Genomic DNA, 26881 nt, shown 5'->3' with positions numbered 1-26881 from the left:
TGGAGAGTAGGCGTGGTTGTGGTCCGATTTCCTTCATTTTGTACATTCATTGTAAATCTACTTTTGCACTGTAACATAGGAATATTAGAGGAATTTTATGCACCAAATTTAGTTGAAATCGGTCAAGCAGGCCCCGAGATATGTGATTTCAACTAGAAGTGGGCGGTGTCACGTCCCAGCGTCCAATTTTGACACCGGCTCCTATAAAGCCCTTTTGTACCATCCTGGATGTAAAATTTAATGTCTCTGATGCATTTCGTTATTGATTCATCACACTTTTAGTTGTTTTTAACATAACCGTTATATGGCGTGTCATCCGTGTTCATATCTTTTCACACTATCATAAGAAGGGTTAAAAAGATTTGTCCTGTACAAATTTGGGTGATATAGCTTCATTGGTTTGGCTGATATATACATTAAACTTATTAGGGTGCGAGACCATCCAATTTTAAAAGATTTTCAAATCACAGGTGCCCCTTCTTAATGTGATTAATAATACCAAATTTGAGTTCCAAATCTTTATTTACAGCTACGAATTCGTCCTTACTTTTACGCCAAGAAATATGTCTACCAAGTTTCATCAATATATCTTCATTTTTACTTACACCTACAGCTTGCATGGACAGACGGACAGACAGAAAGTGAACCGAATTTCAACTTTTCTCGTCATCCTGATCATATATATATTCATATATAGGACCATATATCTAACTTGATTACCTTTAAGTGATACAAGCAACCGTTAAGTTGTACAAAACTATTATACCCTGTCGCAACATGTTGCAAGAGTATAAAAATATAATAAATTAGATAATCTAAGCTTAAATTATTAATGTTGTTAATCTTAATTAAATAATTTTAATTTAAATTAAAAATATAATAAATTAGATAATAAAAATTAAAATTTCAAATGTTGTTAATCCTTATTAAATTAAATTATTATTTAGCAATAATATAATATCTTAAATTACAAATTTATATCATATTTTATTTTTATGATAAATAATGTTATAAGTTAAATTAGTTTGTGCATTTTTTATTAATAAATTCCGCTGATCTGGCATTTTTCTGCTATTCTTTTGGCGCATACCACTTTCTTGGCTGATATATTGTCCTTTCCAAAACTGTAACATTTTATATATTTATCACTGTAAAAATCATCCAATATTAATTATCGATAATTGTATCGATAACACTGCATGTACTTATATTATATTATATGTGCCCATATAATAGTGTCGTGAAAAAGTTTATTAAATTTATTAGTAAAGCTTTGCCAGAATGATGTACGTCGCCATATTGTATTACTAACGGCATATGTATTCGCATGCATACACAAGCATTTCGGTGTGTTGTAGCAGTTATAAAAGATCATACATATGTATGCAAGAATTCATTCATATTGAATATTTATTTATGCTTAATTTGGCTATTTTTTTTTTTTTAATTTTTATTTATCAATTGTGTAGGTATTAATTTCAAAAATAGGTATATGTATATGTTTTATCATATATACATATACTATATATTCATCTTGTTTTTTCTTTCTGCCAGTATTCATTCATATATAATACTAAAATAGTACCACCATTATTGCCATATCTTCTCATTCTAAAAGCTGTTTGTTCAAAAATCTTATTTCTTCTTTCGGTTGTTGGACTAAGTTCTGGATTAAATTATTATTTTTTTTTAATAATATTTTTTTTTTACTTTTCAACAATTTTACAATTTACTAAAATTTTGAGCTTGCCACATGTTGATATTTCTATTACTTTTATGCTCTTTTCACTACTTGGCTTTATTAAATCTGTGTTCTATAAATAAATAACAATTTTTAATTTAATGCAATTGTTTCTTTTTTTTCATTTTTATTTTCTACAAATTTTTAAACTCCATTCTTTTGTCTTAATTTAAATTTATCACACGTGTGTATGTATGTATGTCGATATACATTTGTTGCTTTTCTCCTCAAATTTTACTTTTTTACATTGACAATTGTTGTTGTTTATTTTTTTGTTTTTTATGTTATCTCATAACCTTAGAACACTTGTATTGGCTTGTAAAGTCCCGTGTAGCCGCAGAGGCGCGCTCGCAATGCGGGAATCAAGAAGGCAGCTGAAGAGATATCCTTAAGCAAGTCAGCACATTCGCATACCAACAAATACATTTTATCGCCACGCTGCGAGGTACTTTTATGTAGAGCAATACGACGTAGACCAGCAGCACGTGGCAAATAACTGTTGTTGAGTAAGGAGCAAGAGAAGAGTAAAAGAAAATTTATTATTTACTTCGGTAATAAAGAGTATTCTAGGGAAAAGTGTAAAAAATAAGTCAGTTGTGGTGATTTTCCCGCTACAAGTAGTAGTTGACTGGGCTAAGGCTAAGCACATAGTGGAACAAAAACGAGAAGACAAACAGTTCAGTCCGATAAGCTAGTCAAATATTAGTCATTTATAAAAATTACTGTTATAGAAGTTCTCATTTTCTCTCTTTTCTCTCATATCTGCTGTATGGCACGTTCTACTGTGTGCTCAGCCTAAATCAGCTTTTTCGTTCGCTATAAAACAGTCGTTTCAAAAATTATAGAGTTAATTATGCCCGTCACTACCATCATACAATATACTGTACCGGAGACTGTAAAACACTATACCGGCAACTCTGTCTTCTTTAACATATATAAAATATTGACCCGATCTAATAAGACCACCCTATAAACTGCTCCAACTTTCGAACTTTTAGTGACTCATTTCGTGACATTAACAACAATTTTTTGCCCTGTCTTCAATTTTCATCCTCCACTTACCGATATAGCATACGCGCTCCCGTCCAGTACAGCCAATTCTTCTCGAAACGTTCACCGTCATCGCCTTCAAAGACCTAAGTGTATACAATACATAGAATTCATTGAAATTAAATATTTTATACACTTGTGTTCCAAAAATTATGTAAAGCAATATTAACTCTACGCTATCTGCTCCCATATCTAGGAAAATCTGATATCAACCCTTTATTAGTTATTAAAAATTCCATTTTGACTGTAGATACAGGAATAGCACTCTACTTAGTATACCCTGCAGGAAATTTCACCGAAAGGCAAGTAGGGCAAAGCTGTGTTTGCTTAGGCTGGTGCGTGATACTTCTTAACGTAGGAAATTTATCATCATAGTAGTCACAGTACCATATTTCAACCTTAGGCTGAGGACCATTTTCTAAAGAGTTATATGAAGAGAAAGAGTTCTGGCATACATGGATATTCAAATATTTTTCAGATGTATGTGGAGTAGATTCCTTCGACAAAATATTTTCCCAAGCATGTTATAAACTGTCATAAGGTTTCAAATCCTGTTACTGCGTATATTATTTTGAGTAGTTCAATACATAGAAAACAGTTGAAATAAATCACCTTGAACTAGTGATAAGTCATATTATAGAATATTAAATTTCTACCAGATAATGGAACCGAGTAGTATATGGCTCCGAAAAGGTACGGCTAAACAGATTGCCATAAAAATTCTGATAAATCTTTTGATTAATTAAAAGTTTTTGTATTACAAGGAAAACTAGGCTTTACCACGACAGAAAGATTTTATCTGTTTCGGAAAATAAGACAGAAAAGATTTGGAACATTTATCAATATTCAAAAACTGAAAACGGTTGAGAAAACTGCTTATATTAAAACATATGTTTCATCGTTAGTTCTTATTTCGACCTTTCTGAATGTGACGTTAACTTAGGGAGCCGAATAAAGTTTACCAAAAATATGTGTGCTGTGAATGAAATACTACTTTGAGGTTCGTGGATTATATAATATATGATGTTTGAGTCGCCTACAAACTTTTCCTGCAGGGCTGTTACTCTTAAATTGCTTTGACAGCTAACTCATATAAATATTTAACTAGACTCAAGCATGTTTAATATCAATTTTTATATACCTATATATATGTATACATTTAACGGCACATGCATACCTTAAACACACTGATTATATAGCCTGTTGCTGGCGTCTGTGTCTTCTTGAAGCTACCACTTTCATTGGGCGCCAATACCAATGGCGGACGGCAAATGGCAGCCACTTCGCTGTACAAGTCCAAGGTATGAGCGGCAGTATATCTAGATGTAAAGTAAAAATAATGATATATGGAAACTGTTGAAAGTTTTCTTGAAGGTATGGCTAACAATGAGAAGGGTATATGTATGTTGCAATCATTGGACAAAAAATGGATTACAACTAAATCACAAGTGGCTCACAATGAGCTTTTATTGCAATGAAAATGTTTATAGGATTTTTTTTTAACAAGGCACATATATAACTAACTAAAGATACATTAAGAAGATAGGGGTGGCACAAATGCGAAGTAAAAAGCTTTTCAATAATTTCTTAGTCTGCACATATAAGTTTGGTTAGGTTGGAATAAGTGTAATGTTCGCTGCAAATAATTGGAGACTATGAAGTCGCTCTAAATCGAGTTTAAAACTACCACTGATAGACTTCTTACCAAATGTGAGTCCATATTTTTTATAACTTCACTATAAACAAGAAATGAAATTTTAATTCTTCCGTTTCATAATTAGTGCACCAGTAACTATTTAATTTTTTTGTGATCTAGAATAATCTACAATCCCGAGTCTTACTAAATACAAACTATAGGATCGAGTGAAATGAAATCCATGATTTTTGCATAACTTAATGTAGTTCAAATGATCCGATTAAGATTAGATATGCACCGTTTTTCAAGGTTATTTTATAATGGCACTCCAATAGAAATACCCGTCCCTGTTGGCTAAAAAATGGAGCAGTTGATTTGCATAAGCTTCTAAGTAATATTCTTATTGGCGCTATCAACAGAATCTACAATTTTGTCTAACCTCACCTACATACCAAATATTTATATGCAGACTTGGGGAATTGGGTGCGACCTTTTATAAAATGTTTGGTTATGACAGTGATCTCTAAATTGCAATCTCTTTATACTCACTTTAGTGATTTCGGCTCGAATTTCGATAGTGATGAGCCGCGTATGCCCGAGTAAAAGTGCGATGGATCCGTTTGTGTAGTATTAATTAAATAGTACGATATAAATGGGAAATCCGCTGTGAAGCAAATCAAAACAAATTGTTTTCTCTACTCTACACATTTAAGTTCGACCTACCATTCTTCTCCATATTAGCCAATAGCATGCCACCTACTGCCGTATTCGCCTGTTGCACCTCGGAGACGAGCTCCGCTGCAATGGCGCGTTGTTTCAACAATGGATGCGACAGCGGTGATTCCAGCATTGGATCAATCGGTTCCAAAGGACTCATCAAATGTACGAGTATGCATAACTTCGGATCGGAGACCTCTAGTATGCTAAGTGGGCTGTTGGTCTTACCATCAGCTGAAGGTGCGGGTAGCTACAAGAGATATGTTGATTTTATTAGTTTAACTGTAGCTTTTTGCGACTTTCACTTACCGGTATACCAGCTGGCAGAAAACGGTCGACACTGTGTACCGGTATAATGAAACAATCACGATCCAGCGCTGACAATGAAATCGGTTCGGATCGCACTGCAGCCGATGTACCGGCCGCATTGTCGTAACCAACTAGAAAAATGTTTTTGTAGACAAATTATTGTTTATTTTTGTAAACAGCTTAGTTAGTTAAAGAGTTGCTTAAAATTTTAATACAAAAATGTTTGTTACGTAGCATAAAGCTTCATGAAGCTTTTAGTTAAGAGTTTGACAAAGCTTCGTCAGTATTTTTGTAAGATTTAGTAATTTTTTAAATTAAATTGATCGCAGTAGTATAAAAAGCTTTCACTGTTAAAGGACTTACACATATGATATATGAGTTGATAAGCTTCATAGAGCTTTATAAGCCACAGCTGGTGCTTTTGCTGTTTAAAATACTTTGTTAGTTAGTATTATCTTGGCTGCACAAGTAAGACTTTGAAATTTTTAAAAATATTTAGAAGATAGGAAATATACTCTAAATATAAAAAACGTTTATGAATGGTTATTAAGAGCTTTAAGTGGAAGTTTATATTTATTCTTGGCTTAAAGTTTATTTAGCAGCAAAAGCTTCTGAAAACTGCATTTTTACTTGCATTTATATAGTTTAAGAAGAAATCGAATCAAAAACTTTTATACGAAAAAGAATGGAAATTGCGCTATAGCTTTCGGTTAGGTTAAGAAAAGCTCAAATGAAATTAAATTTCAGTTTTTGAAAACAGCTTTCAATATTATTTAGTTAATATGGTATTAATTACTAGTTAATTGATTACAATAACTTTTTCTAGTTATTTTTTGCAGCACAGGGGAAACATGAAACCAAACTTTACCGTTAAAAAGCTTGTGAAATCTTTATAGTTATACAAAATTGTTTTCTAAAAGCCTTAAATCGACAAAACAACACATCGCAGAGTCACAGACCGTTAACCACATTATCATAAACTTTAATATTTATAGACGCTTAGACGATATGAAAGCAAAAGGACACGTAGTTTTACGAAAAAAAGCTCAATTCCGTATGAAAGTAATACAAAACTAACTTCAAGGTCATTCTTTGCGGAAAAAATTAATTCAAGGTCACTCTAGGCATTACACGAAATTTACTTTATGTACTTTTATTGGCCATTGTTCCCCTGTGTGAAATGATTTACACTAAAATTTGCTTCTCCAGCTTTCAAGGCAATGTTAGACGTCAGGAAAGGAATGCAGATGAATGGAGTAAGGATGGTGGGAGGGTGGAGGACTTGTAATGGATATGTAGGCTTATCTATTTGTTTAAAGAATAGGCGCTTTAACACAAATTAATACAAATTAATACAATTTTTAATTGCTTAATTTTTTTTTGAAATTTTTGTAAAAATTGCGCTAAAGAATTAGTTTTGCAGCAATGGCTTTTGAACGATTGATTTATTAACGACAAAATATGTACTTAAATTAAGTTTTTTTTTTTATTGAACTTGCATTATACTCTTATTTTCATTATTATTATTTTTTGCTGTTTTTTTATTTTATTTTTTATTTTGTCAGTCGTATTAGAGAGGAAACGGAAATTCAAACCTTGCCTGGCAGCTTGAAAACGCGCCGTTGTTGTTGCTGCTGCATTCGATAGTACCGTAGCAACCTGACCATTCTGTATTCTAACACTATTATTCCATCTTAATAGAGATATGGACGGCTTGCGATCGACTAGGGGCTGCGGTGCGTCCACTTCATATGGCTGAGGTGGAAGTGAAAGTGATGTTGTTGTGGTCGATAACGGTGTGTACGCACTCGAAAAGGCAGTGCACCTTTCTGCAATGAGTTCTGTTGATTTAAAGGATGTTTGTTGTTGTTTGCATTTACTTAATTTTTTTGTTTTTGGTGTGTCTTTTGTGTACTTTTTATTTTTAAAACGTGTATTTTTGTTAGTATGTGGTTTAGTAATGCGTTTAACTTACTTACGTGTAAGAACTACATATGCGCGTGTGTTTGTAATAGTGAAGTCAATAAAAGAAACTGTGTATACGTTATTTACAGAAAACGCCTACGCAAAATTTAGTCAGTTAACTTAATTGAGTCAATCAACTGTTGAGACAATTAGCTTAAGTGAATCAATTGTCTTAATTAAGTCAATTACTTTAATGAGGAAATTAATTTAAATATGTAAATTAGCTTAATCGAGTCAATAAGATTAATTGAGTAAATTAACTTAATTGAATCAGTTGGATTAATAGAGACAATTAGCTTAATTCTAACACTATTATTCATTCTGTATTCTAACACTATTATTCCATCTTAATAGAGATATGGACGGCTTGCGATCGACTAGGGGCTGCGGTGCGTCCACTTCATATGGCTGAGGTGGAAGTGAAAGTGATGTTGTTGTGGTCGATAACGGTGTGTACGCACTCGAAAAGGCAGTGCACCTTTCTGCAATGAGTTCTGTTGATTTAAAGGATGTTTGTTGTTGTTTGCATTTACTTAATTTTTTTGTTTTTGGTGTGTCTTTTGTGTACTTTTTATTTTTAAAACGTGTATTTTTGTTAGTATGTGGTTTAGTAATGCGTTTAACTTACTTACGTGTAAGAACTACATATGCGCGTGTGTTTGTAATAGTGAAGTCAATAAAAGAAACTGTGTATACGTTATTTACAGAAAACGCCTACGCAAAATTTAGTCAGTTAACTTAATTGAGTCAATCAACTGTTGAGACAATTAGCTTAAGTGAATCAATTGTCTTAATTAAGTCAATTACTTTAATGAGGAAATTAATTTAAATATGTAAATTAGTTTAATAGAGTCAATAAGCTTAATTGAGTAAATTAACTGAATTGAATCAGTTAGCTTAATAGAGTCAATTAGCTTAATTGAACCAAGTAGCTTAATTAAGCCAATTAGACTGTTGTCAATTATCATTATTAGTATATACATATACACATATATACGTACATATATATTTAGATAATTTACTAATTGACTACATTAAAAGGCTGTCCGAAATGCCTATTAGATCAAAACCCGACCAGACATAATAGTCTTATGAAATAACTTTAAAACATTCCAAGTAGCTTACACTAAATAATACCATATAATATGAATAGGAATTAAATTAAAAGAAAAATATGTCTAATTATAATTTAATAGAGTACAAAATACTCCAACTAAGGGTATAGAATTTCCTGTCCGGCATTACCTCCTAATATTGGAAACTTGGCAACATATTTTTAAAAGCAACATTAACCACTCTTTCAAAGGTTCGCTGATCAAAAAGAGTACGAAAATAGCGAAGACTCTTATTAACCGAACACTCTTTTACTTTAAATTTTAATCGGTCGCCGTTCTTTCCTTGATCATTACATGAAAGTTCAACCTCATCAGTTAACCCCTAACTTTCATAAGCTATCTTAACCAAAATTAAATTTAAAAGCAAATAGATAATGTACTTAAAAGAAGTTTTGGTAAAATCTGCCGAATTGATAAACTTTAGCTAGATAAAAATCTGAGACCATTAAGATTAATTTGACCTTGACTGTCATGGAAACGAGGAAAAGTTCATCAAACAATATAAATCTGCATTTCAAACGAATATCGAGCTTAAGTATAACAAAGGTTGGATCACAATAGGTACTCCACTTTATTACTCGGGAGCCCTACTTTGAAAACAAGACATATACATATATTTTCATATATTTATTTTATTCGATTTTTCAAAGCTATTAAATATTATATATTATTATACTATTAAATATTATTATACGAATTTTTTCGAATTGTATAAGATTCCCCTTAGGTAGATTTTTTAGGCAATTTATCCGAAATGGTATAAAAGTTGTGGTATTTTTAATGAAAAAACCTTTTTTTTCTTTTTATTTACATACGAAAATTTGAATGCTCCCAGACACCTTTTAAAACTAAACTAAAAAATTTCCTTGCAAGGATATTTTCTTCGCTGTATATAGGTTTATTTTTATACATAAATTCGATAGGTTAGGCCACCCTAATATATATCTTAAATTGATACGATTTTTATAAAAGACTTACGGATTAGTACAGCTACTAGGCGATTATATGCAAAATGTTAATTGTATGAATATTAAATGAGTATGCTTGACACACATAGAGGATGGAAAACTTAAAAATAAAGAAAACGAAATAAAATATTATGAAAACAGTGCAATTTAGCGACGCGCGAGCGAACCCAAACCACTACGAGTGCATCAGTGTATGAGCCGAGTTAATTGTGCCGTAAACGAATGTAACATTGTTTTGATCTAAAGGAATTGATACGGTTTTCGGATTAGAAATTTTGAATAATTTCGAAATTTTTGAAATCTGTTATATATATATTTTTTTTTGAAATTTGTATAATTTTACGAATTTTGTGTGTTTCTACTTGGTTTGTTTTTTTCAAATTATTTAGTGTTTTCTTTTTGTTGTAATTTCAAAAAGCAACTTATTGCAGAATGGTGCAGCTAACAACAACATTTATGCATACGCCTACCTTCCCCCATATCCATGCCAGGGCGACTGGGTGCAAAGAATAAATGCGTGCGATAATGGATCTCCTCCTGTTGGGCGCCCATGTCGCGTGAGCGTTTCGTGCGATTAGCCTTCGGTTGCAGCTTACTGCCGCCGCCACCCGACTTTCCACCTCCACCTTCGCGAAAGTGCTTGCGAAACATTAAATTCATTTTGAGTGCTTTTGTTGTTGTTTAGGGTTTTAGTTGTTGTATTTGCTTTTGGTTTTGTTTTTGTTACTGTTTTTATTTTTCTTTTTGTTGTGTTTTATATGTCAAGTCTATGTATGTACATAAGTGTTTCTGTAAATACACTGTTGTTGTTGTGCTTGTAAGTTTTTGTGTGTGACGTGGCGTATGATCAACCTAGGTATAATAATATATTAGCGATGCGTTCGCAGTTCTTGTTGTTGTTTATTGTGGCAATATTAGAATTGTTGTTGTTTGTGTTTTTTGTTGACGTGTCGCTGTTGTTGTCGTTCACGGACAATTTTTCAGTTTTATAAACACTGCAGCTTTGCATGCGTTTATTATTGATGTTGCTGTTGTTGAATTATGCCAAAGGTTGACGATAAATACAAATATGTTTCGTTTATAATATTGAGTTTTTATTTTAATTTAAATATTATAATTTGTTTTGTATGGCAACCCTAATCAGTAAAATTTTATTTCACGCAAAATGCTGCCAAATTAAGTCGAAAAAGCATCAAATAATCGCAGCCAATTAAATTCCACACAAATGCTGCTCATTTACTATAGTCACCAACAACAATGGCGACGACCGAAAATTGCCCACAGCGTCAAAGTTGCATTCAAGCCACTCTGTTGCCAGCAAATGCGCACGTGGCCAAGAGTAAAAGTGTTAGAGAGGCACAAAAGCGGCGTGGGCGAGAGACGGGGGATTAAAAGCAGCTTGATGCATGGCATATAACTTTACGTGCACGCTTGGGAAAAGTTAACAACAATAAAAAAATACGAGAGCGCGCATATTGTGAACTGTAACTGTCTGACAGACTACAAGTATATACAACAACAATAGCATAGTGAAAGTACACACAAAAGACCGGCAAGTGGGCGCACAAGGCACCATTAATCACAAGCGCAGCAAGCGAACGCTCAAACCACTCATATTTACTGTAGAATACCAACACTCCCAGCAGTACAACTTTCTCACTCTCACCTGTCACTCGTTAACCTACTCGCTCATCTCTCTTTCACTCACCCGCTCTTTAATTCATGCATACGCTGACCCACCCGCTCATTGTTTACTCACTTACTCCTACTTAGCAAACTCACGCTGCCACCCAATCAAAGTCACACTCAGTCCCATTCAAATTCATACTCACTCTCCCACTCAATTACAATCAATATTTAGCCCGCGGCGGATATAGCAAATTTCCGCTTTAACGGTAATGTTAGAGAGGAAATAACAAATTGGCACATTTGAGCGGCGTCGGCAGTGCGCCCGCCAGTCACGCAATCTTAACACGCGTGTATATTTGCGATAAATTACTGCCTGTGCCTGTGCCGGTTCACCCCGCAATTATACAATGTTATATATTTCTAATTTGTTTTTTGCTTTTGCTGCGCCTTCAATTCCTATACTCCATTTTAACATGGTTTTGTCATAAGACTAGTGTTGCCACTCGAGATTTATATCCAGTGTTATGTTTTTTAATAATGTAACGCAATCTATTTTAATTACTACAAGCATGTACTCGTATGTTGATTGACCGCACGGGAAGCAGTGTGTATATCTACTAAACGCCCACAAATGTCTACACACTTGTATACCCTGTAGGAAAAACCAAACGTTTGCTAAAGTTCGCAGAGTAAAGTAACTATTTGGGAAATATTTTGTATCACTACAACAATAGCAATATGGGTAGAAGTGTTCAAGACCCGACCATACCTAAATATAAAATATAGATACATTTTTATGCCCTGAACAGGGTACATTAAGTTTGGCACGATGTTTTGTAACAACCAGAAGAAAACTTCAGAGAACCTTTATATACGAAGTAGTCCCTCAGTTCAAATATTAATCTGAAAATTTGCGCCCATCCTTTTCTCACCAAGAATCTGCTCAGTTGTCAGAAGGGACCACTATAGCATATAGCTGCCATACAAACTGAACAATGGGAATAAAATACTTGTATGGAAAGATATATTCAAAACATCAAAATATCTGGCATGGGTTCTTGTCAAAGGCATCGGCACAACAGAGATCGCAGAAAAGACAGGAGGTATTAAATGGGATTCCTCGTTATCTGAAAAGTCCATCTATTTTTTGTTAGACATCCTAGTAGCAGTTATTGCTTATAGAATACTTTTACTTTATGACCAAAGAAAAAACAAGTAACCAAGTTCCCAGATTACTTTTGAGCTCAAGAAGCTCCTTATAAAAATCCATCAGTCGCTTTAAAATCGGCAATGTAATGCAGAAACTTGTTTCTCTAGGATTAAGAATTTTCAATCAAAAATGATGAAATACATCCAAATATCGCCTAAAATCGGCTTAAAGAGAGATCGTATTCTTCCAACAAACTGAAAAGCCACTTGAGAGCTTTAGTAGTTTTTTATTTCAAACTCTGCTAAACCGAGAATTTAATATATATACACGTAATAATATTAGGGTAGAGGTACCTTTACCCAAATTTGTGTGAAAATCTAAGTGAATTCCTACAGGGTATGCTTGCGCGTACATTCACATGTAGGCAATGACGAGCGCAAACAGTTTCAGACCAAAAACCTGTGGATGTGCGTATTTCAATCGGTTGTTGGTGGTTATCAACAAGTAAACAAAGAATACCATGATTTATGCAGATCAAAGCTTTTGTAGTATTGAAATTGGTTTTTGTGGTTTTATGGCAAAAAAAATTAAAAAAACTTAAATATAAAAGACGATGACAAGGATAAAAGAAGCGCGTCACAATTTTGATTTATGCACTTGAGCTTAAAAGATTTAAACTGTAGAATATTTCATGCTTGGAGTTTATTGAATTTTTCTTTACTTTTTTCAATGCTATTGAGGCCATTTTTGACCTTGTAAATCCAATTTAGCAACTCTCGACAGACAAAGAATAACACAGAGTATATTTCTGACACAAAAAGTAGCTGGTATTTTGTTCAACGAAGTCTTAAAACATGAAGAACTGTCAATTTGCGATATAATGTTCAGATAATAATAGCACCTCCTTATCATCCTCGTTGCATAGTACATGGTCTTAAAACCAGTGTTGATCTTTATGAAACTGATTGGTCTAACATACCATATAATATTGGTCTGTCAGAGCTTGCCTTTGCTTTGGAAACTGGACATTAGCTCGCAGGCTCTGTTCAATTCGAATGTTTCTGATTATAAGGATCAATCAAAAGTATCAAAACATCAAAACACACACCTCGAAGGCAGACGATTTAAGATCGTGAGTATTATCCAAGACATTTTCCGAAAACTTCCAAAAATAGCACAATTTTAAGTAGGAGGTTGTTGGGGTCTTCTCCATTAAATTCAGAATAAATTTTCTTAAGTCATACTACTGAAAAGTAGTTTATTTGTTTTTTCAGAGAATCCTTATTTTTGAGTGGTGATATGGTAAGGATCAGCATACACAGGAAATCGAATCCAATAATACCGGAAGTGTGTGTTTTCTCCTGTAGATTTTATTTAGTATTTGCGATAAAAAAAAAATTATATATATTATATAGTCTTCTAATTAGAATTTTAGTAAAATAACGACCCATAATATGCAGTCAAAGCAATGAGTTGTATGAGTTCCAATTTCTTTCTTTCGAAGAATATTCCGTTTGCGTCCACAAACAATAACAATGAAACGAAGGCAGCAAGAAAAACAAATAGAAAACAAAAACAATACGAAAATTCATACAATATAAATATATATGAATAAAAGTCAAGAAATTTAAAGATTTTATTATGCAAATATGTTTATACTCAGATACATACATACATACTACAAATGCGTATGAAAAATAGTATAAAAATGAAAATGGCACTTGAAAAATCGCATTGTGACCAAAATAGAAATGCCAACGCGTTGGAACGTTGCAAAAGCAAATTGAAAATACTATTTTTTTTTATTAAAATTGTATGTGAAAGAAATTTTTAACACATAGAATGCGTATTTTATAACATGAAGAAGAAAGTTGAAAGAAAAAAATTAATTCTGAACAAATAAATTTTGATTAGTCTTAAATTTCATGTGATATTTTATCTATATATTTTACAAAAGTAGTCGATTTACGCGGATTTTTGAAAGAAATTAACTATATTTTTGGAAATATTTTGAGTCTATCACCCAAGTTTCGAGGCAATCGATTAAAACGTTCTTGAGATAATGTGGAGATAGTTCACAGAACAATGTTTCAAAAAAATTATATTTAAAATTTTTAACTAAATTATATATTATATATTAACAATAACTAATACAATAATTAAAATGAATTAAATTGAGAAAAGGTAATAAGCAATTATTTTAAAATAATTATTATTAGAGTTGCCACATGTTAAAAAAAATTAATGAAAAAATTATTGTTAAATCGATATGATGACGAGTTATATATAGCATTATGAAAGTCAAGAGCTTTAAGAAAACTTAAAATTGAAACTAGTTTAGAGAAAGGTGGCCACCAATAAAATTAAATTCGAGGTATTTTTAGAAAGATTAAAAACAAAAAATAAATTCGCATTACATTCAAGTCATTTCTCAAAGTATAATAATTCAACATTTGGGTAAAATGTTGCGCATACGACATGTACGTCTATTGAAAGTGGCTTTATATATATAATACATATAAATAAATATCAGATTTAAACGATTGAACAAACGAATATGAAATGAAGAAAACGACTGCAGTGAAACTTTACTTTATAATACCCTTCACCGGTGCATTTCTTATAGCATAAAAGGGTATAAAAAGGTATTTGTCTTGATTTTGATTGGTCAGTTGATATAGTAGCTGTAAGCTATAGTGGTCCCAGCTATAATATGTTCGGAGAATCAAGCAGCGATTATATAAATAATATGGAAATAAAGTGGAGTTTTCGTAAATTCAAGTTATTCGAGCCAAATTACAGTTAGAGAAAAAATCATAAACAATAGCCTTGTAGTTGTTTTTATAAAGAAATACTTTTCTTCATATACGCAAATGTTTAAATGTACGTTTTTCGAGCGTTGAAATTTCGAAAATTCATCACTCCACAATTTTTCATATTGAGTCGAAATAAAAAAGTACGTGTCCAATATTTTGCCTCAAAGAACAAAAAAAAATGTTTTGTACTAAAAAAAAATTTTATATAAATGACCCATGTACATATACTTAATTTTTATTTATAATATAATATAATAACAAAATAAAATGTTACACTCTGTATATTTTATTTTTAATTTTGAAATATTTTTTTTTTTTAATTCGGCATGGATTATTGTCTAAGACCACTATAGCTACTGCCACACTAACAAAATCAAGTACTTGTATGGAAACTTTTAACTCTTTTGTTATAGAGAACTTTTTATTTGTCTCTGTCTGTTAGCATTTTCATGAGATAATTTGTATTTATTTTTTATTTTTTTTTTATTTATAAGTTTTAAAAAGGATTTCATCTTTTCATTATTATTCATTTTCATCATCTTATATTATTGTATGAGATTTAGTTCAATCTATTTAGTTTATATTACTTTATTCTAAGTATAATTTTTTAAATATACGTATAAATATATGTATATATATTTTTAATTTTTTATTATTATTTTTGATTAACTTTTTCATGTATAAGTTTCAAAAAAGATTTATGTCATTGAAATTTTATAATCTTATTAATTTTATATATATACAAGTACATATATTTTATTTTATTTATTTTAGAATAATTTTTTTAATTTTTTTTGTATATTTTTACTACTACAATTTTAATATTAATATTTTTTAATTTTTATTTTATTTCTGTTATATTTTCATAAGTTTTAAATTTATAAATAATAATATAATATAAAAAAAATGTATGTGAAAAAGTTTTCTCTAAATATTTTTCCTTAATTAATTATTAATTATTTTTAATTTATATATAGTCCAATTCAATTCATTTATATTATTTATATCATAATTATTTGTAAAATTTTTTTTTTATATAAAATCACAATTTTTTTATTATATACACACAATCACCATGTGTATACATACATATATGTATGTATATATTTTTTAAAATAATTTTTAAATGTTGTTGTAACAATTTTATAATGAAATTTTGAGTAATCTTAATGCTTATTAATTTGTATACTGGTGTCTATATATGGTATATCACATGCAAATTATTAATAGTATTTATGTTGTTGTTTTTTGTTTTGTGTTTGATTTTTAATAACTTTACAAACACAAGGTAATATACATACAGAGAGATAGTTATACATGAATCAAATTCTGTTTTATATCAAACAGGCGGACGGATATGAAAGGCGTTGGATAAGAGCAGAATAGTGAAATCTCAACTACAGTGCTAAACTAATGGGATTTTTTGTTGCAACTTAGTGTTTTTTTTCGCCCTTTCTCGTTTATTACTATGCCACACGCGAACAATCGTCGACATTTATGCAATTATCTCGTTGTATATATGTTGCTGTTAATGAATTTTATTTCCGTATTATGCAATTAAACGCTATTTTTATCAATTCGAAACACATTTATGCAGATTTATAACTTGTTTTCCCAAATGTCACATAAATTTTCCGAACGACACTTGAAATTTTGCACTCTTGCAACCAACACACACTAAATTGACTAGTTTCACCAAATTCACACAGCACTTCCGCAGCATTCAGTAACAAAATCAAGCGAGGAATCACTAAAACAATTGTGCCCAGCGCACAACTACAACGCGTATATATGTACTTGTATATGTATGCACATATGAATATGAATATTCGCACAAGGAACGAGTGAAAATGTCGCGCGTCATCGACTTTGTCAAAGGTCTGCCATTGACACTCGCGTGCGTGCGCCTTGAAATTCTATTTTATAAATACACATCTGCCTGTTCACTTGTGTCCGCTACGTCTGGCCGTTCGTATGAAATGCCCGAAAGATCGAAATGTTGTAAACGAAAGATCATACGAAAATCTTGCTGAATTCTTCGAAGTGTCATGCAAAGCACTTGGCATGAAACTGTCACAGCTGATCGTGGCGGCTTTTGAGTGTGCACAACCAGCCGACGAGTGGCAAGAGGCACTTTAGCTGTTGTTGACGTAGCTGATCGAGCAAACACAAGAGAGATGCGATTATTCATAAATATTATTTTATTTTGTACTCAATTTTTGCTTTACTTTTACTGTTTTTTTTTTGTAAATAAATGCTTTTCGAATGAGGCAAGCCAAATTATTAAGCCAATTCGCAAAGTATAATAATTCATAATATCAATTTGAGTGAAATGTTGCTCATACGACATGTACGTCGATTGAAAGTGGTTCAAAGGCAATGTGCATACATATAAATAATGATCAGATTTATACGATTGAACAAATGAAAACGACTGCAACGAAGCTTTACTTTATAATACCCTTCACCGGTGCATTTCTTATACTTGTAGCATAAAAGGGTATAAAAAGATCTTTATCTTGATTTTCATCGGTCAGTTTATATAGTAGCTGTATGCTATAGTGGTCCGATCTATGTATAATATGTTCGCAGACTACAACGTTGCCTTGAAAAATAACCTATCTTAAGTTTAGTGAAGATATCTGGCCAAATAAAAAAGTTTGCGATGCAAGAACTTTATTTTGATCGTTCAGTTTGTATGACCGCTATATGCTCTAGTAGTGTGATCTGAAAATTTTTTTGAGATAGGCTTTGGCTTAGGTTGGCTGAGGCAATAATTTGTGTTAAGTTTCGTGAAGTTATCTCGTCAAATAAAAATTTTTCCCGAACAGGAACTTTATTTAGATCGACTAGTTTGTGTGGCAGCTTTAACCCATAGTGATCCTATATGGGCAGTTTCAACATATGAGCAGTTTTTTGGAGAGAAAAGGACCTGTGCAAATTTCAAATTAATATCTCAAAAACTGAGGGGCTGGGACGCGTACATACGGTTAGCAGTACTTCAGTTTTCTATACTCGCGTCTTCTTTTTCGCAAGCTGACTTCACCACCCAATCAAAGTTAAAGCTTTCGCTATTTGGTGCTTTCCTTTGCATAGCAGACCGCTTATAGGTAAAGTACCGCTTCTTCTCCATGCCATGTTTCTACCTCATATTCTTCCATACAACTTTGACTTAAAAACTAATACGCTTGCTGCAAGATAAATTTTTCTAAGCGTAAGCAGTTCAGTAGTGAGTTGCCAGTTTTCCCGTTTTTTTGGTATTTTCTGCAGTCAAGCTAATGAAGTTGCGTAAATCGAAAATTAATCGAATGTCACACTACTAAGCATCAACAATATGCTACATTGTTCGATGATACTCTAGGTGCCTACTTTCACTGCAAGATCGTGGACTCTCATTGTTGCAGCAACCACAGGAAGCTTTAACATTCAAACCTTAATATCGAACCTCTTCGGAATCATTAACATTTACTTTTGTATACCAAATCAAACAAAATTGATCCAGACTGCCACATTTAAACTATTAAAAAAAATTCCCTGGGTTGGTGCAACAAATTTATTGGTCGTTCGGTAGTCTGGGGAATGGCACTCCAAAAAATAACCGAAATCGAAAAGCCAACATTCGCTGAAGACATTGAATTGGGTTAAGCAATCGCATGCATGTATAGGCTCATGAGCGATAAAGGCAACCATAAAGATTTGTATAAAAATACATGAAGGTGGGTACGTAGAATGGCTGTCTTTCGACACACCTAGGCCTTTAGGAGGACCATTGTGATCTTTATATTACTATCAAATCAAAAAATCGTTATAAGAACTCCAAGCATAATTATAAAGTTAAACTGATTCGTTTTGCTTGAAATTTCGTATGGCAGGGTAATAAAAGGAGTGAGCTTCCATTACAGCGAAACACAGCTTAAGTTAAATAAAGCTAATATCAGGTCTAATATTTCGCATAGATAGTTTTAGTACTTCCCTCATCGCTGGAGCCTGCAAGTTAGTTAAAGAAGCTGAGGAAGTACTAAATGCATACTATACACTATTCTAGAAAATGTATCTAGAGGAATCTACTCTCAAAGAAAATATACGCAATCAAAAATCTAACTTGTTAAACACTTCCAGATGACCGTCAAATACAGATACTAAAATGTTATTTCTAAAAATATATACAATAATCATAAATAAGCCAATCAATTCATTATTATTTGTTTACTCTTTTAACTTAATTTTAATTGTCAATTTCTCATTTATTATAATTTAATGACTACTAAAAGTCGTCGACTACATTTATTTACAGTTATTGTCGTCATATATTTTTTATTATCTTCTTGTACCGGCAGAGCCAATACTCATAGTAAACTCACTTAAATATACACCCACACACATGCTAACTTTCATCCACTTGCAAAGTTACGCTAACAGTTTGTGTGTTCGTTTGTTTACCTTTTAGTTTTTAAGGTCGCCTGCAGAAGACAAGGACATCGATTTAACGTAAGTAAAGAAAAATGAACACAAAAACACAGACACTCACACTTACACTTACACATACATATATTTACATGGAAATGAGCGTTTTAATACAGATATGCACATTCACATATGCTGCCTGGTACAAACGCCTAAAAGTATGCCGCTCACTTCAACTGATATCTGTTTGCTTATCCTTCGCGCTGTGCCGAGGTGCAAGGGCAGGGTTGTCATGCATAAACATTAGCCACTTAAATTGGAATGCATTGCCGGCGAAATGTTAATTGAGTGTTTCGCTAATGTAAATTTGTTGTTTGATTTTTTATCTTTGCTTGTTTATTTTTCGTTCTTTATTTATAGCAAGCAGTTGTTTAGAATTAGTTAATATAAATTTCATTAGTATAGATCAAGTAGTAGTTAGTAAATTGGTAGAAAAATAGCTTTTCAATCCATTAAATTTCAACCTCCATCGATAATTAAAGATATTTCAAAGAATATTACGTATACGCCATGTCATACTCATTAGTTTCATAGGTTTTTGTTAAAGGTTTCATATTAACAGAAGCCAGGCTTGTGTTGAAAACATAGTCATAGCATCACATTTTTAAAATACTACAAAAATAAAGATTAATACCCTTCACAGTTGGATTTCTTATAATATAACATGATTTTGGGTCTCCGACGTTTCCTTCTGGGTGTTACAAACTTCGTGGTAAACTTAAAAAAATACCCTACTCAGGTTATGAAGGGTGGCTTAGACTTATGTAAATAGAAGATGACATTAAAACCTGATTCTTATGTTCTCATTAATATTAGTTATCATTAACTTCTAAATCATATGGACCCCAACGGCTCATTTAGTTCAGTCAGTTCCCAAGTCTCTTTCGCAGTAAAGTCATAGTAATGAAATCGTTTGTATACGCTAGGTCCGGAATCCCTAAAAAGAGTCGAGAAGCACGTTTATGCTGTAATGCGAAACTCTGAATAGTCAGAGCCTTCTTTTCTAGCTTTCTAAATTGCTTTTGAGTCCAACTCTTTTGACATTCGTCATAAAAGCTCGTCAAATTACACATTCATATATTTATATTATCTCATAAAGTTTATAATACAAAAGGCGGTACATAAATCATTCAATAGCATCATAAAAATAACAACAACATCAATATAATGTTGCCAAGCACAAATAAAAGAAGCCGCTTTTTCGGCAATTTGCTCTGCCTTTACGAACCAAACAGCCATAAAAAGGATGCTCAAGTAGAAGAAGAAGAAGCAAAAAGAGCAAACGATAGTGAAACACTAAAATTACTACAACAGCAAAATGTGTCCTCGAGAATTTATTCAATTTCCCACAGAATAGCAGGTGACTCTTGCAATTTATATTGCAACCAGTCGTCGGTGGGTGCGTTGTAAACTTTGATTGAGGCCTACAAAATTATTTTGTCGCATTGTTGCTACTTGCACTAACAAGCAGACTCACACACACACATACACACAAACAAACAATTTTCATATTATGTATATTTGTTGTTGTGATTAAATCTCTGCTCTCCCTGTTGCGGTGCGCTGCCGAGCACACAATAAATTCCGTTGCAAATATTTAATCATACAAGTATGATAATAAAATTGTATATGTATACCGTTATGTGAAAATATATATGTATGTGTGTGTGTATATGGCACAACTACTCTTATTATCGGGATCCCGAAAATACGTACTTTGTTTTTTCGGGATAGTAATCAGTTTTTTTTCTTAAATTCACACATTTAAGTCCACAAAAATTTAATTTATTACTCCTAATCCCGAATAGTCGGTATCTGAATTATGAATTACTCTGATTATACCCAGAACAGGGAAGTTTGCCATGAAGTTTATAAAATCAAGAAGGAAACATCGGATACCCAGTATAAATGTGCATAAATAATCAGAGTGACGAGCCGAGTCGATTTAGCCATGTCTGTCTGTCAATCCGTCTTTCTGTATATACGCGAACTAGTTTCTCGGTTTTTGAGATATCAATATGAAATTTTGCAAACGTCTGTTCTTTTCAAGAGCCTTTTTATTTGTCGGAATTGTCGATATCGGGTCAATATAGCATATAGCTGCCATACAAACTGACCGATCAAAATCAAGTTCTTGTATGAAAAACTGTTTTATTTGAGAAGATATCTTCCCAAAATTCGGCGCGGAAAACTTTCTAAGGCAAGCCTATAAACTGCGGACATATTGTCCGGATCTGACTGCTATAAGGTATAGCTGCCATATAAACTAACCGAACAACATCAAACTCTCATATGAACAACTTTTTTATTTGTTAAAATATTTGTCACGAAATTTGGCATAGATTATTGTTGAAGGCAATGCTATAATTTCCAAACATATTTTTCAGATCAAACTAACCTAGATAAAGACCCTTTTATACCTTTTTCTGCTATAAAAAATACATCCGAGAAGGCATTATAGCTTCGGTGCAGCCGAGATTGACTTTTTCTTTTTTTCTAAATAAATCGCTTCACAAAAAAATATTATAATACTCGAAAGTTTTATATGAAAATTGAGCTCACCAACCAATAAAAGATAATTTGTTTGTAAGTAGAGATTTCGGTATTCGTTGTAAAAACAACACTGCTTTTTATATACCTTTAGTATCTGCAAATTTCTGGTTTCGCACACAGACATATACATACATCGTATAATACATTTTTATTACCCATAAAGGAAGCACTTGCTGATTTATGTGAATGTGTTATTAATGAGGCCGCAATATTTGCAATGCAGACAATTGCTGGAAATCAGAGAGCAGCGTAAATATGAATAATTGTATCAATATATAGCACAAAATAACCAAATGAGCATGAGTATATGTATTTACACGGCATTTAAATTATTGACAATACATATTTTATGTGTGAGAGATAACAGTTTAAGACAACATAACACAAATAAATACTTATGTATGTATATTATAGATATATATGGTTGGTAAAATATTTTTAGGACTTACAATTAACACTTTTACTTTGCATTTTTGTTGTCTTTTTGCAATTAAAATTCAATTTCAACAAAGCTATACGCCTAGACACTTTTGTTTGTGCAGTTTGCACCAATTAAATTGCATTTTTATCGGTGCGAAATAGTAGTACATATATGCAAGTAAGTAAATAAGAGTGTAAGTGTTATATAAGTATATATATGTATACTTGTATGTGTGTTTGTAAAATTCAATAAATTTTGGTATATCAAAAGAAATATATCAAACTATGCACACACTATAAGTTTGTACTATATGCTTGTATAATATAGCTGCATAAGGTTACTCATACGCCCCATGGCACCATTAATACTACTACGCAACTACTTTAATCTCTATACAATTTATTATTTGCTGTTAAGAAATAAATAAAAACATTTGTAATTAAAAAATTTCGCAAGCTATTCAGAAGCAGGTTGCAGTCGCATAAAGTATTAAACTTTTCAATTTCACATTTTACGGGAAAATGGCTGCTCTAGTAACTCAAAATTGTTGAAATAATTTGGAACGTGTTTTCTGTTTCGTGCGATTATTGAATGATTTTAAATTAATAGAATTTGGTTTCTAACACAATGACTATAATATTTATGCATAACGAAAGTTTTACTTTTACAGGGAGCTTCGAACGATAATTTTTTTCTAAAAAAATCACACAATTGTCTTATTTTAGAATAATGCAAGTTTTACAAGTTGGACCCAAAATAATATTAATAATAAAAAAAAAAAATTACAATTATTTTTTTTAAATAAAAAAATATTTTTAAAAATCTCAAATAAAAATTTATTCTCCAAAAAAAAAATTTTATATTATTCTTTTCGGATTTTTGTTGCTTTGGTTGGAAAGCATTACCACGATTTCATTTTTATGACTACCTCACCTATTTTTACAACAACAATTTCTATTTTCCAAAACCTTAGTGCTGATATCTCACGAATATATCTCACGAATATATCTTATACGCCTGCTGAGCCAGATTTTTTTAATTCTTTCTTTCATACCATCGATTCTTCAGAGCACCACAATACAAAAAATAAGTTAAAAGCATCAAATATTAGCTCTTACTAAGTTTTTTATAGCTGACCCGAATCAGGTAGGCTAAACGAGACGTGTTTAAAAAATAACGGGAATTTTCGCTTTTTGAAAAATAATTTTTTATTTGTCAACATCAATAAGGTCGCCTTTAAAATAATTCCTATTCGATTATGCACTTATGCTAGCGCTACTTTCAATCATCGAAAAACTTTTCAAACTCGATTTTTGTGATAACTTTTAGCTCTTTCGGCAATGCTATTTTAATGTCATCTATGCTTATAAAATTACGGGTCTTTAATATTATCTTTATTTTTGGAAATAGAAAGGGGTCACGCAGAGCCATGTTTGGCGAATGTGAAGGCTGGGGCATCGTTACAGTATTGTTTTTGGCCAAGAGTTCACGAATAAATCCTTTGATCCATTACCTTAACAAACGAAAATCGCCAAGCTCATAAACAATGAATACAGCTGAAAATTGTATCATACTACAGAGCCATGTATGTCAACACAAATTGAATATATTGAAGCAGCTTCAGTTTTCTTTCTCTTTCAAGCTTAACATGTGGCTTTATATAAAACTACAATAGCATTGCTCAAACTACAAGTATGTGAACACAGAATTCGATGTTAACAATATTCTGCGATGGCAACCGAATTAATATCTAATTGATAATTGAGAATGTGGTGAAACATAAAGTTGATGAGCTTACTAGAGCATACACTCTTGGAATGTTTTATAAAAATATCCGATTGGGATAAATGGACGACGAATGAAGTTAGCTTCCTCTGAATCAGGGCTAACAACGGGGAATTTTTAAAATTTTTCTTAAATAATACTTTTTGCCTTTCCATAATCCAATATACTTGTATAATTGTTTTTCCTTACCTCATAAAGCACAGAATGTAAAGCACTTAAATCCACATGGCCTTACTGACTAACCTAACTTGCAGAAAGAAGTAATGATTATTATGGACACCATTAAATGACTTATGCGCTTCTGAAATGAATAAAACATAAATTTCATATGTTGCCTTAACTTAATAAACTTCCGTAGCCGACAGCTTATGCTCTCTAAACTGCTGCACTCATACATAAGAGTACAATGACTCGGGAGGAATACAAAAATTATATATGTACACTACTAAAAGTATGCATTAAACCCACATACTGTATACATACTCGTATATGCAACAACAATTTTATCATAAGCATTATATTTTTGTCTATCCAACCACAAACGCAAGGCTAAATACCTGTTGGCTCTTATGGCAAGCCGCAGAAGTGAGCCAAAAAAAAAAAAAAAAATCGCACACAAAAGGCGCATTTAAGGCTTTGGCCAAGATGCAACCTTTCTTGTGACCGAGTCGTAAACAATAGAAAACATGGCAAAACAAACCGCAGCGCTGCCGCACTCCCCTCTGCTCTGTCCAGCACATGCTTATTGGGGAAAATGAATGTACGGTTGCCAAATGAAGGGTAGCAAGTCGATGAGGATGGCGGCAAATGGGTACTTCATGGCGCTTTGCCTTAATGCCTAGTGGCTTTTGCTTTTTTCTTTGTTTCATTTTTATGTTATTATTTTTTTGTTCTTTTTTTTTTTGCTGGCGCTTGCAATTTATTCGAACACTTGTGTATTTATTTTATGTTTTTATTCTCAACTATTTTATTGTGTGACATTGGAATTCATCTGTGAATGCAGCATTTTAACGTTTTACCGCAATATGTGGCGTCAATGGTTCAGGCACATGCGAAAGGGTTGAGTGGAAATCGGTTGCCGTAAATAATATAACCTGCAGTTATTTACACAGATTGCTGCAAAAGCACAAGTATTTGAAGGTTTTAGGTCGGTAGTTTTGCCGCCTCAAATAATTTTTTTTTTATGAATATAAGTAAGGTTGGATCAAAAAATATTTTCCAACTTCTTTGAGAACGCCCAGCCTGAGCCGTTTGAGACGACGACTCTCAAAGCTCCAACTAAAGATACTTTAATTTACCAAATCCACTGAGTAGCTGGATAAGATATAATTGATTACCACTCGGGAGTACAATGGGTCTAATGATGACCTAAGTGAGGCTGCCTGCAGTCCGGCGCTCCTGTGTCTCGCTTTTCAAACAACCATCTAAACGAGTTGGGTCTCCGTCGTCGCCTTGCGTTCTAGTGCTGGGTCTCTGAGCTTCGTGTGAGCTTAGCAGGCGCTGATCAACAACAAGTCTCTGCGCGACCGCGCGATCCCAAGCCTAATGGAGAACGCTGGATATACATTGAACTACTTGCAAGCAATAAGGTTCATCTTGCCGCTGTCGTAGGAGTTCTTACTGGGCATTGTCAAATAGGCATCATGCAGTTAGGCTAAGAAGAAGATAAGGCAGAAACATCCAAGCTCTCTTCTCTTCCACTGTCCAGCTTTTCCAAGACTGAGGTTGAAACATTTCGACAGTCATACTTTCGGCGTACAAGAAAAGATAGCCGAAACTGATATTAGCCGCCTCAAAAACATTGTGGTAGACTCAAAGGGCTTTGTCGAATCATGATAGTATTTATGATTAATATATAGTAGATTTAGGTATCATAACCGACCGGCATTCAAAGCTGTCTACGTGGAATCCCTGTTTTAACTAACCCCTTGTTAACCTAACCTAACGTTTCTCCTCAGTTTGTGCCACGTGACAGTATTCAATATACTTCGGTGGTCTTCGTAGTCGAGTTAAGCTTTGGATCACACTTTTCAAACTAACCGAGTAACTGAGATCTCAATAAGACTTCAGTTCAAGAAAAAATATGCATACGAGCTGCAATTGCTACTCACCTTTGGTATTAGTCTGTATGGATGACATCGGTATGGCCACACAATTTGGCGGTCCCTTCGCTGCCGACGTACGCCTCTGCATCTGCAATGCCGCCTTCTCATCCGGTGGCTCCGTGCGCGGACACAGCGTATAGGCGACCTTACTGCCACGACCCGGTGTTGGACTGATACGCGAGTGGCGTGCACCGACGGCCGTCGCCGCTGCTGCTGCTATGCGTTCACCCATCACGGAGCGCGCACACACACAAGCTGAAAGCCTAGCGCACGTCTATTTTGGTCTACTTACCGCGGCGAGTGGAATTATTTGTATCCCGTATGCAATTGCGTGGATGCTGCGTGCTGCCCTAGCCATCGCAACACGTCAATTTATTTATGCAATTTACACTTTTCTACACAGCGCACGCACACATGTATTTTGTAGCACATTTTTAGGCGCATTCACCCATTACAC

General features: G+C 32.9%; 1 protein-coding gene across 7 annotated transcripts; it reads right to left on the bottom strand.

Annotated features, from left to right (window-relative positions):
- Positions 1 to 1015: 1015 nt before the first annotated feature.
- LOC106614160 (uncharacterized) lies at positions 1016 to 26795 on the bottom strand. Of its 7 annotated transcripts, none has more exons than XM_070108520.1 (8): positions 16398 to 17167; positions 9972 to 10353; positions 5454 to 5584; positions 5151 to 5394; positions 4977 to 5091; positions 3969 to 4110; positions 2804 to 2877; positions 1016 to 2237 (listed from the first exon to the last, which is right to left on the bottom strand). In XM_070108520.1, exons 2-8 carry the CDS (start codon positions 10159 to 10161, stop codon positions 2039 to 2041), a joined length of 1095 nt encoding a protein of 364 aa, XP_069964621.1. In that variant the 5' UTR covers positions 10162 to 10353; positions 16398 to 17167; the 3' UTR covers positions 1016 to 2038. The 7 variants fall into 7 exon arrangements, with proteins under 7 accessions (XP_069964621.1, XP_069964623.1, XP_036230784.1 ...); XM_070108522.1 differs by having other exon boundaries at positions 9972 to 10140; XM_036374891.2 differs by having other exon boundaries at positions 16564 to 17167.
- Between the last annotated feature and the right edge of the window lie 86 nt (positions 26796 to 26881).

The sequence above is a fragment of the Bactrocera oleae genome, chromosome 4 (genome assembly GCF_042242935.1).
Source record: "Bactrocera oleae isolate idBacOlea1 chromosome 4, idBacOlea1, whole genome shotgun sequence".
NCBI classification, from domain to species: Eukaryota; Metazoa; Arthropoda; class Insecta; order Diptera; family Tephritidae; genus Bactrocera; species Bactrocera oleae.
Note: the sequence above shows the minus strand (reverse complement) of the source record. Positions and strands in the feature narration are given on the sequence as shown.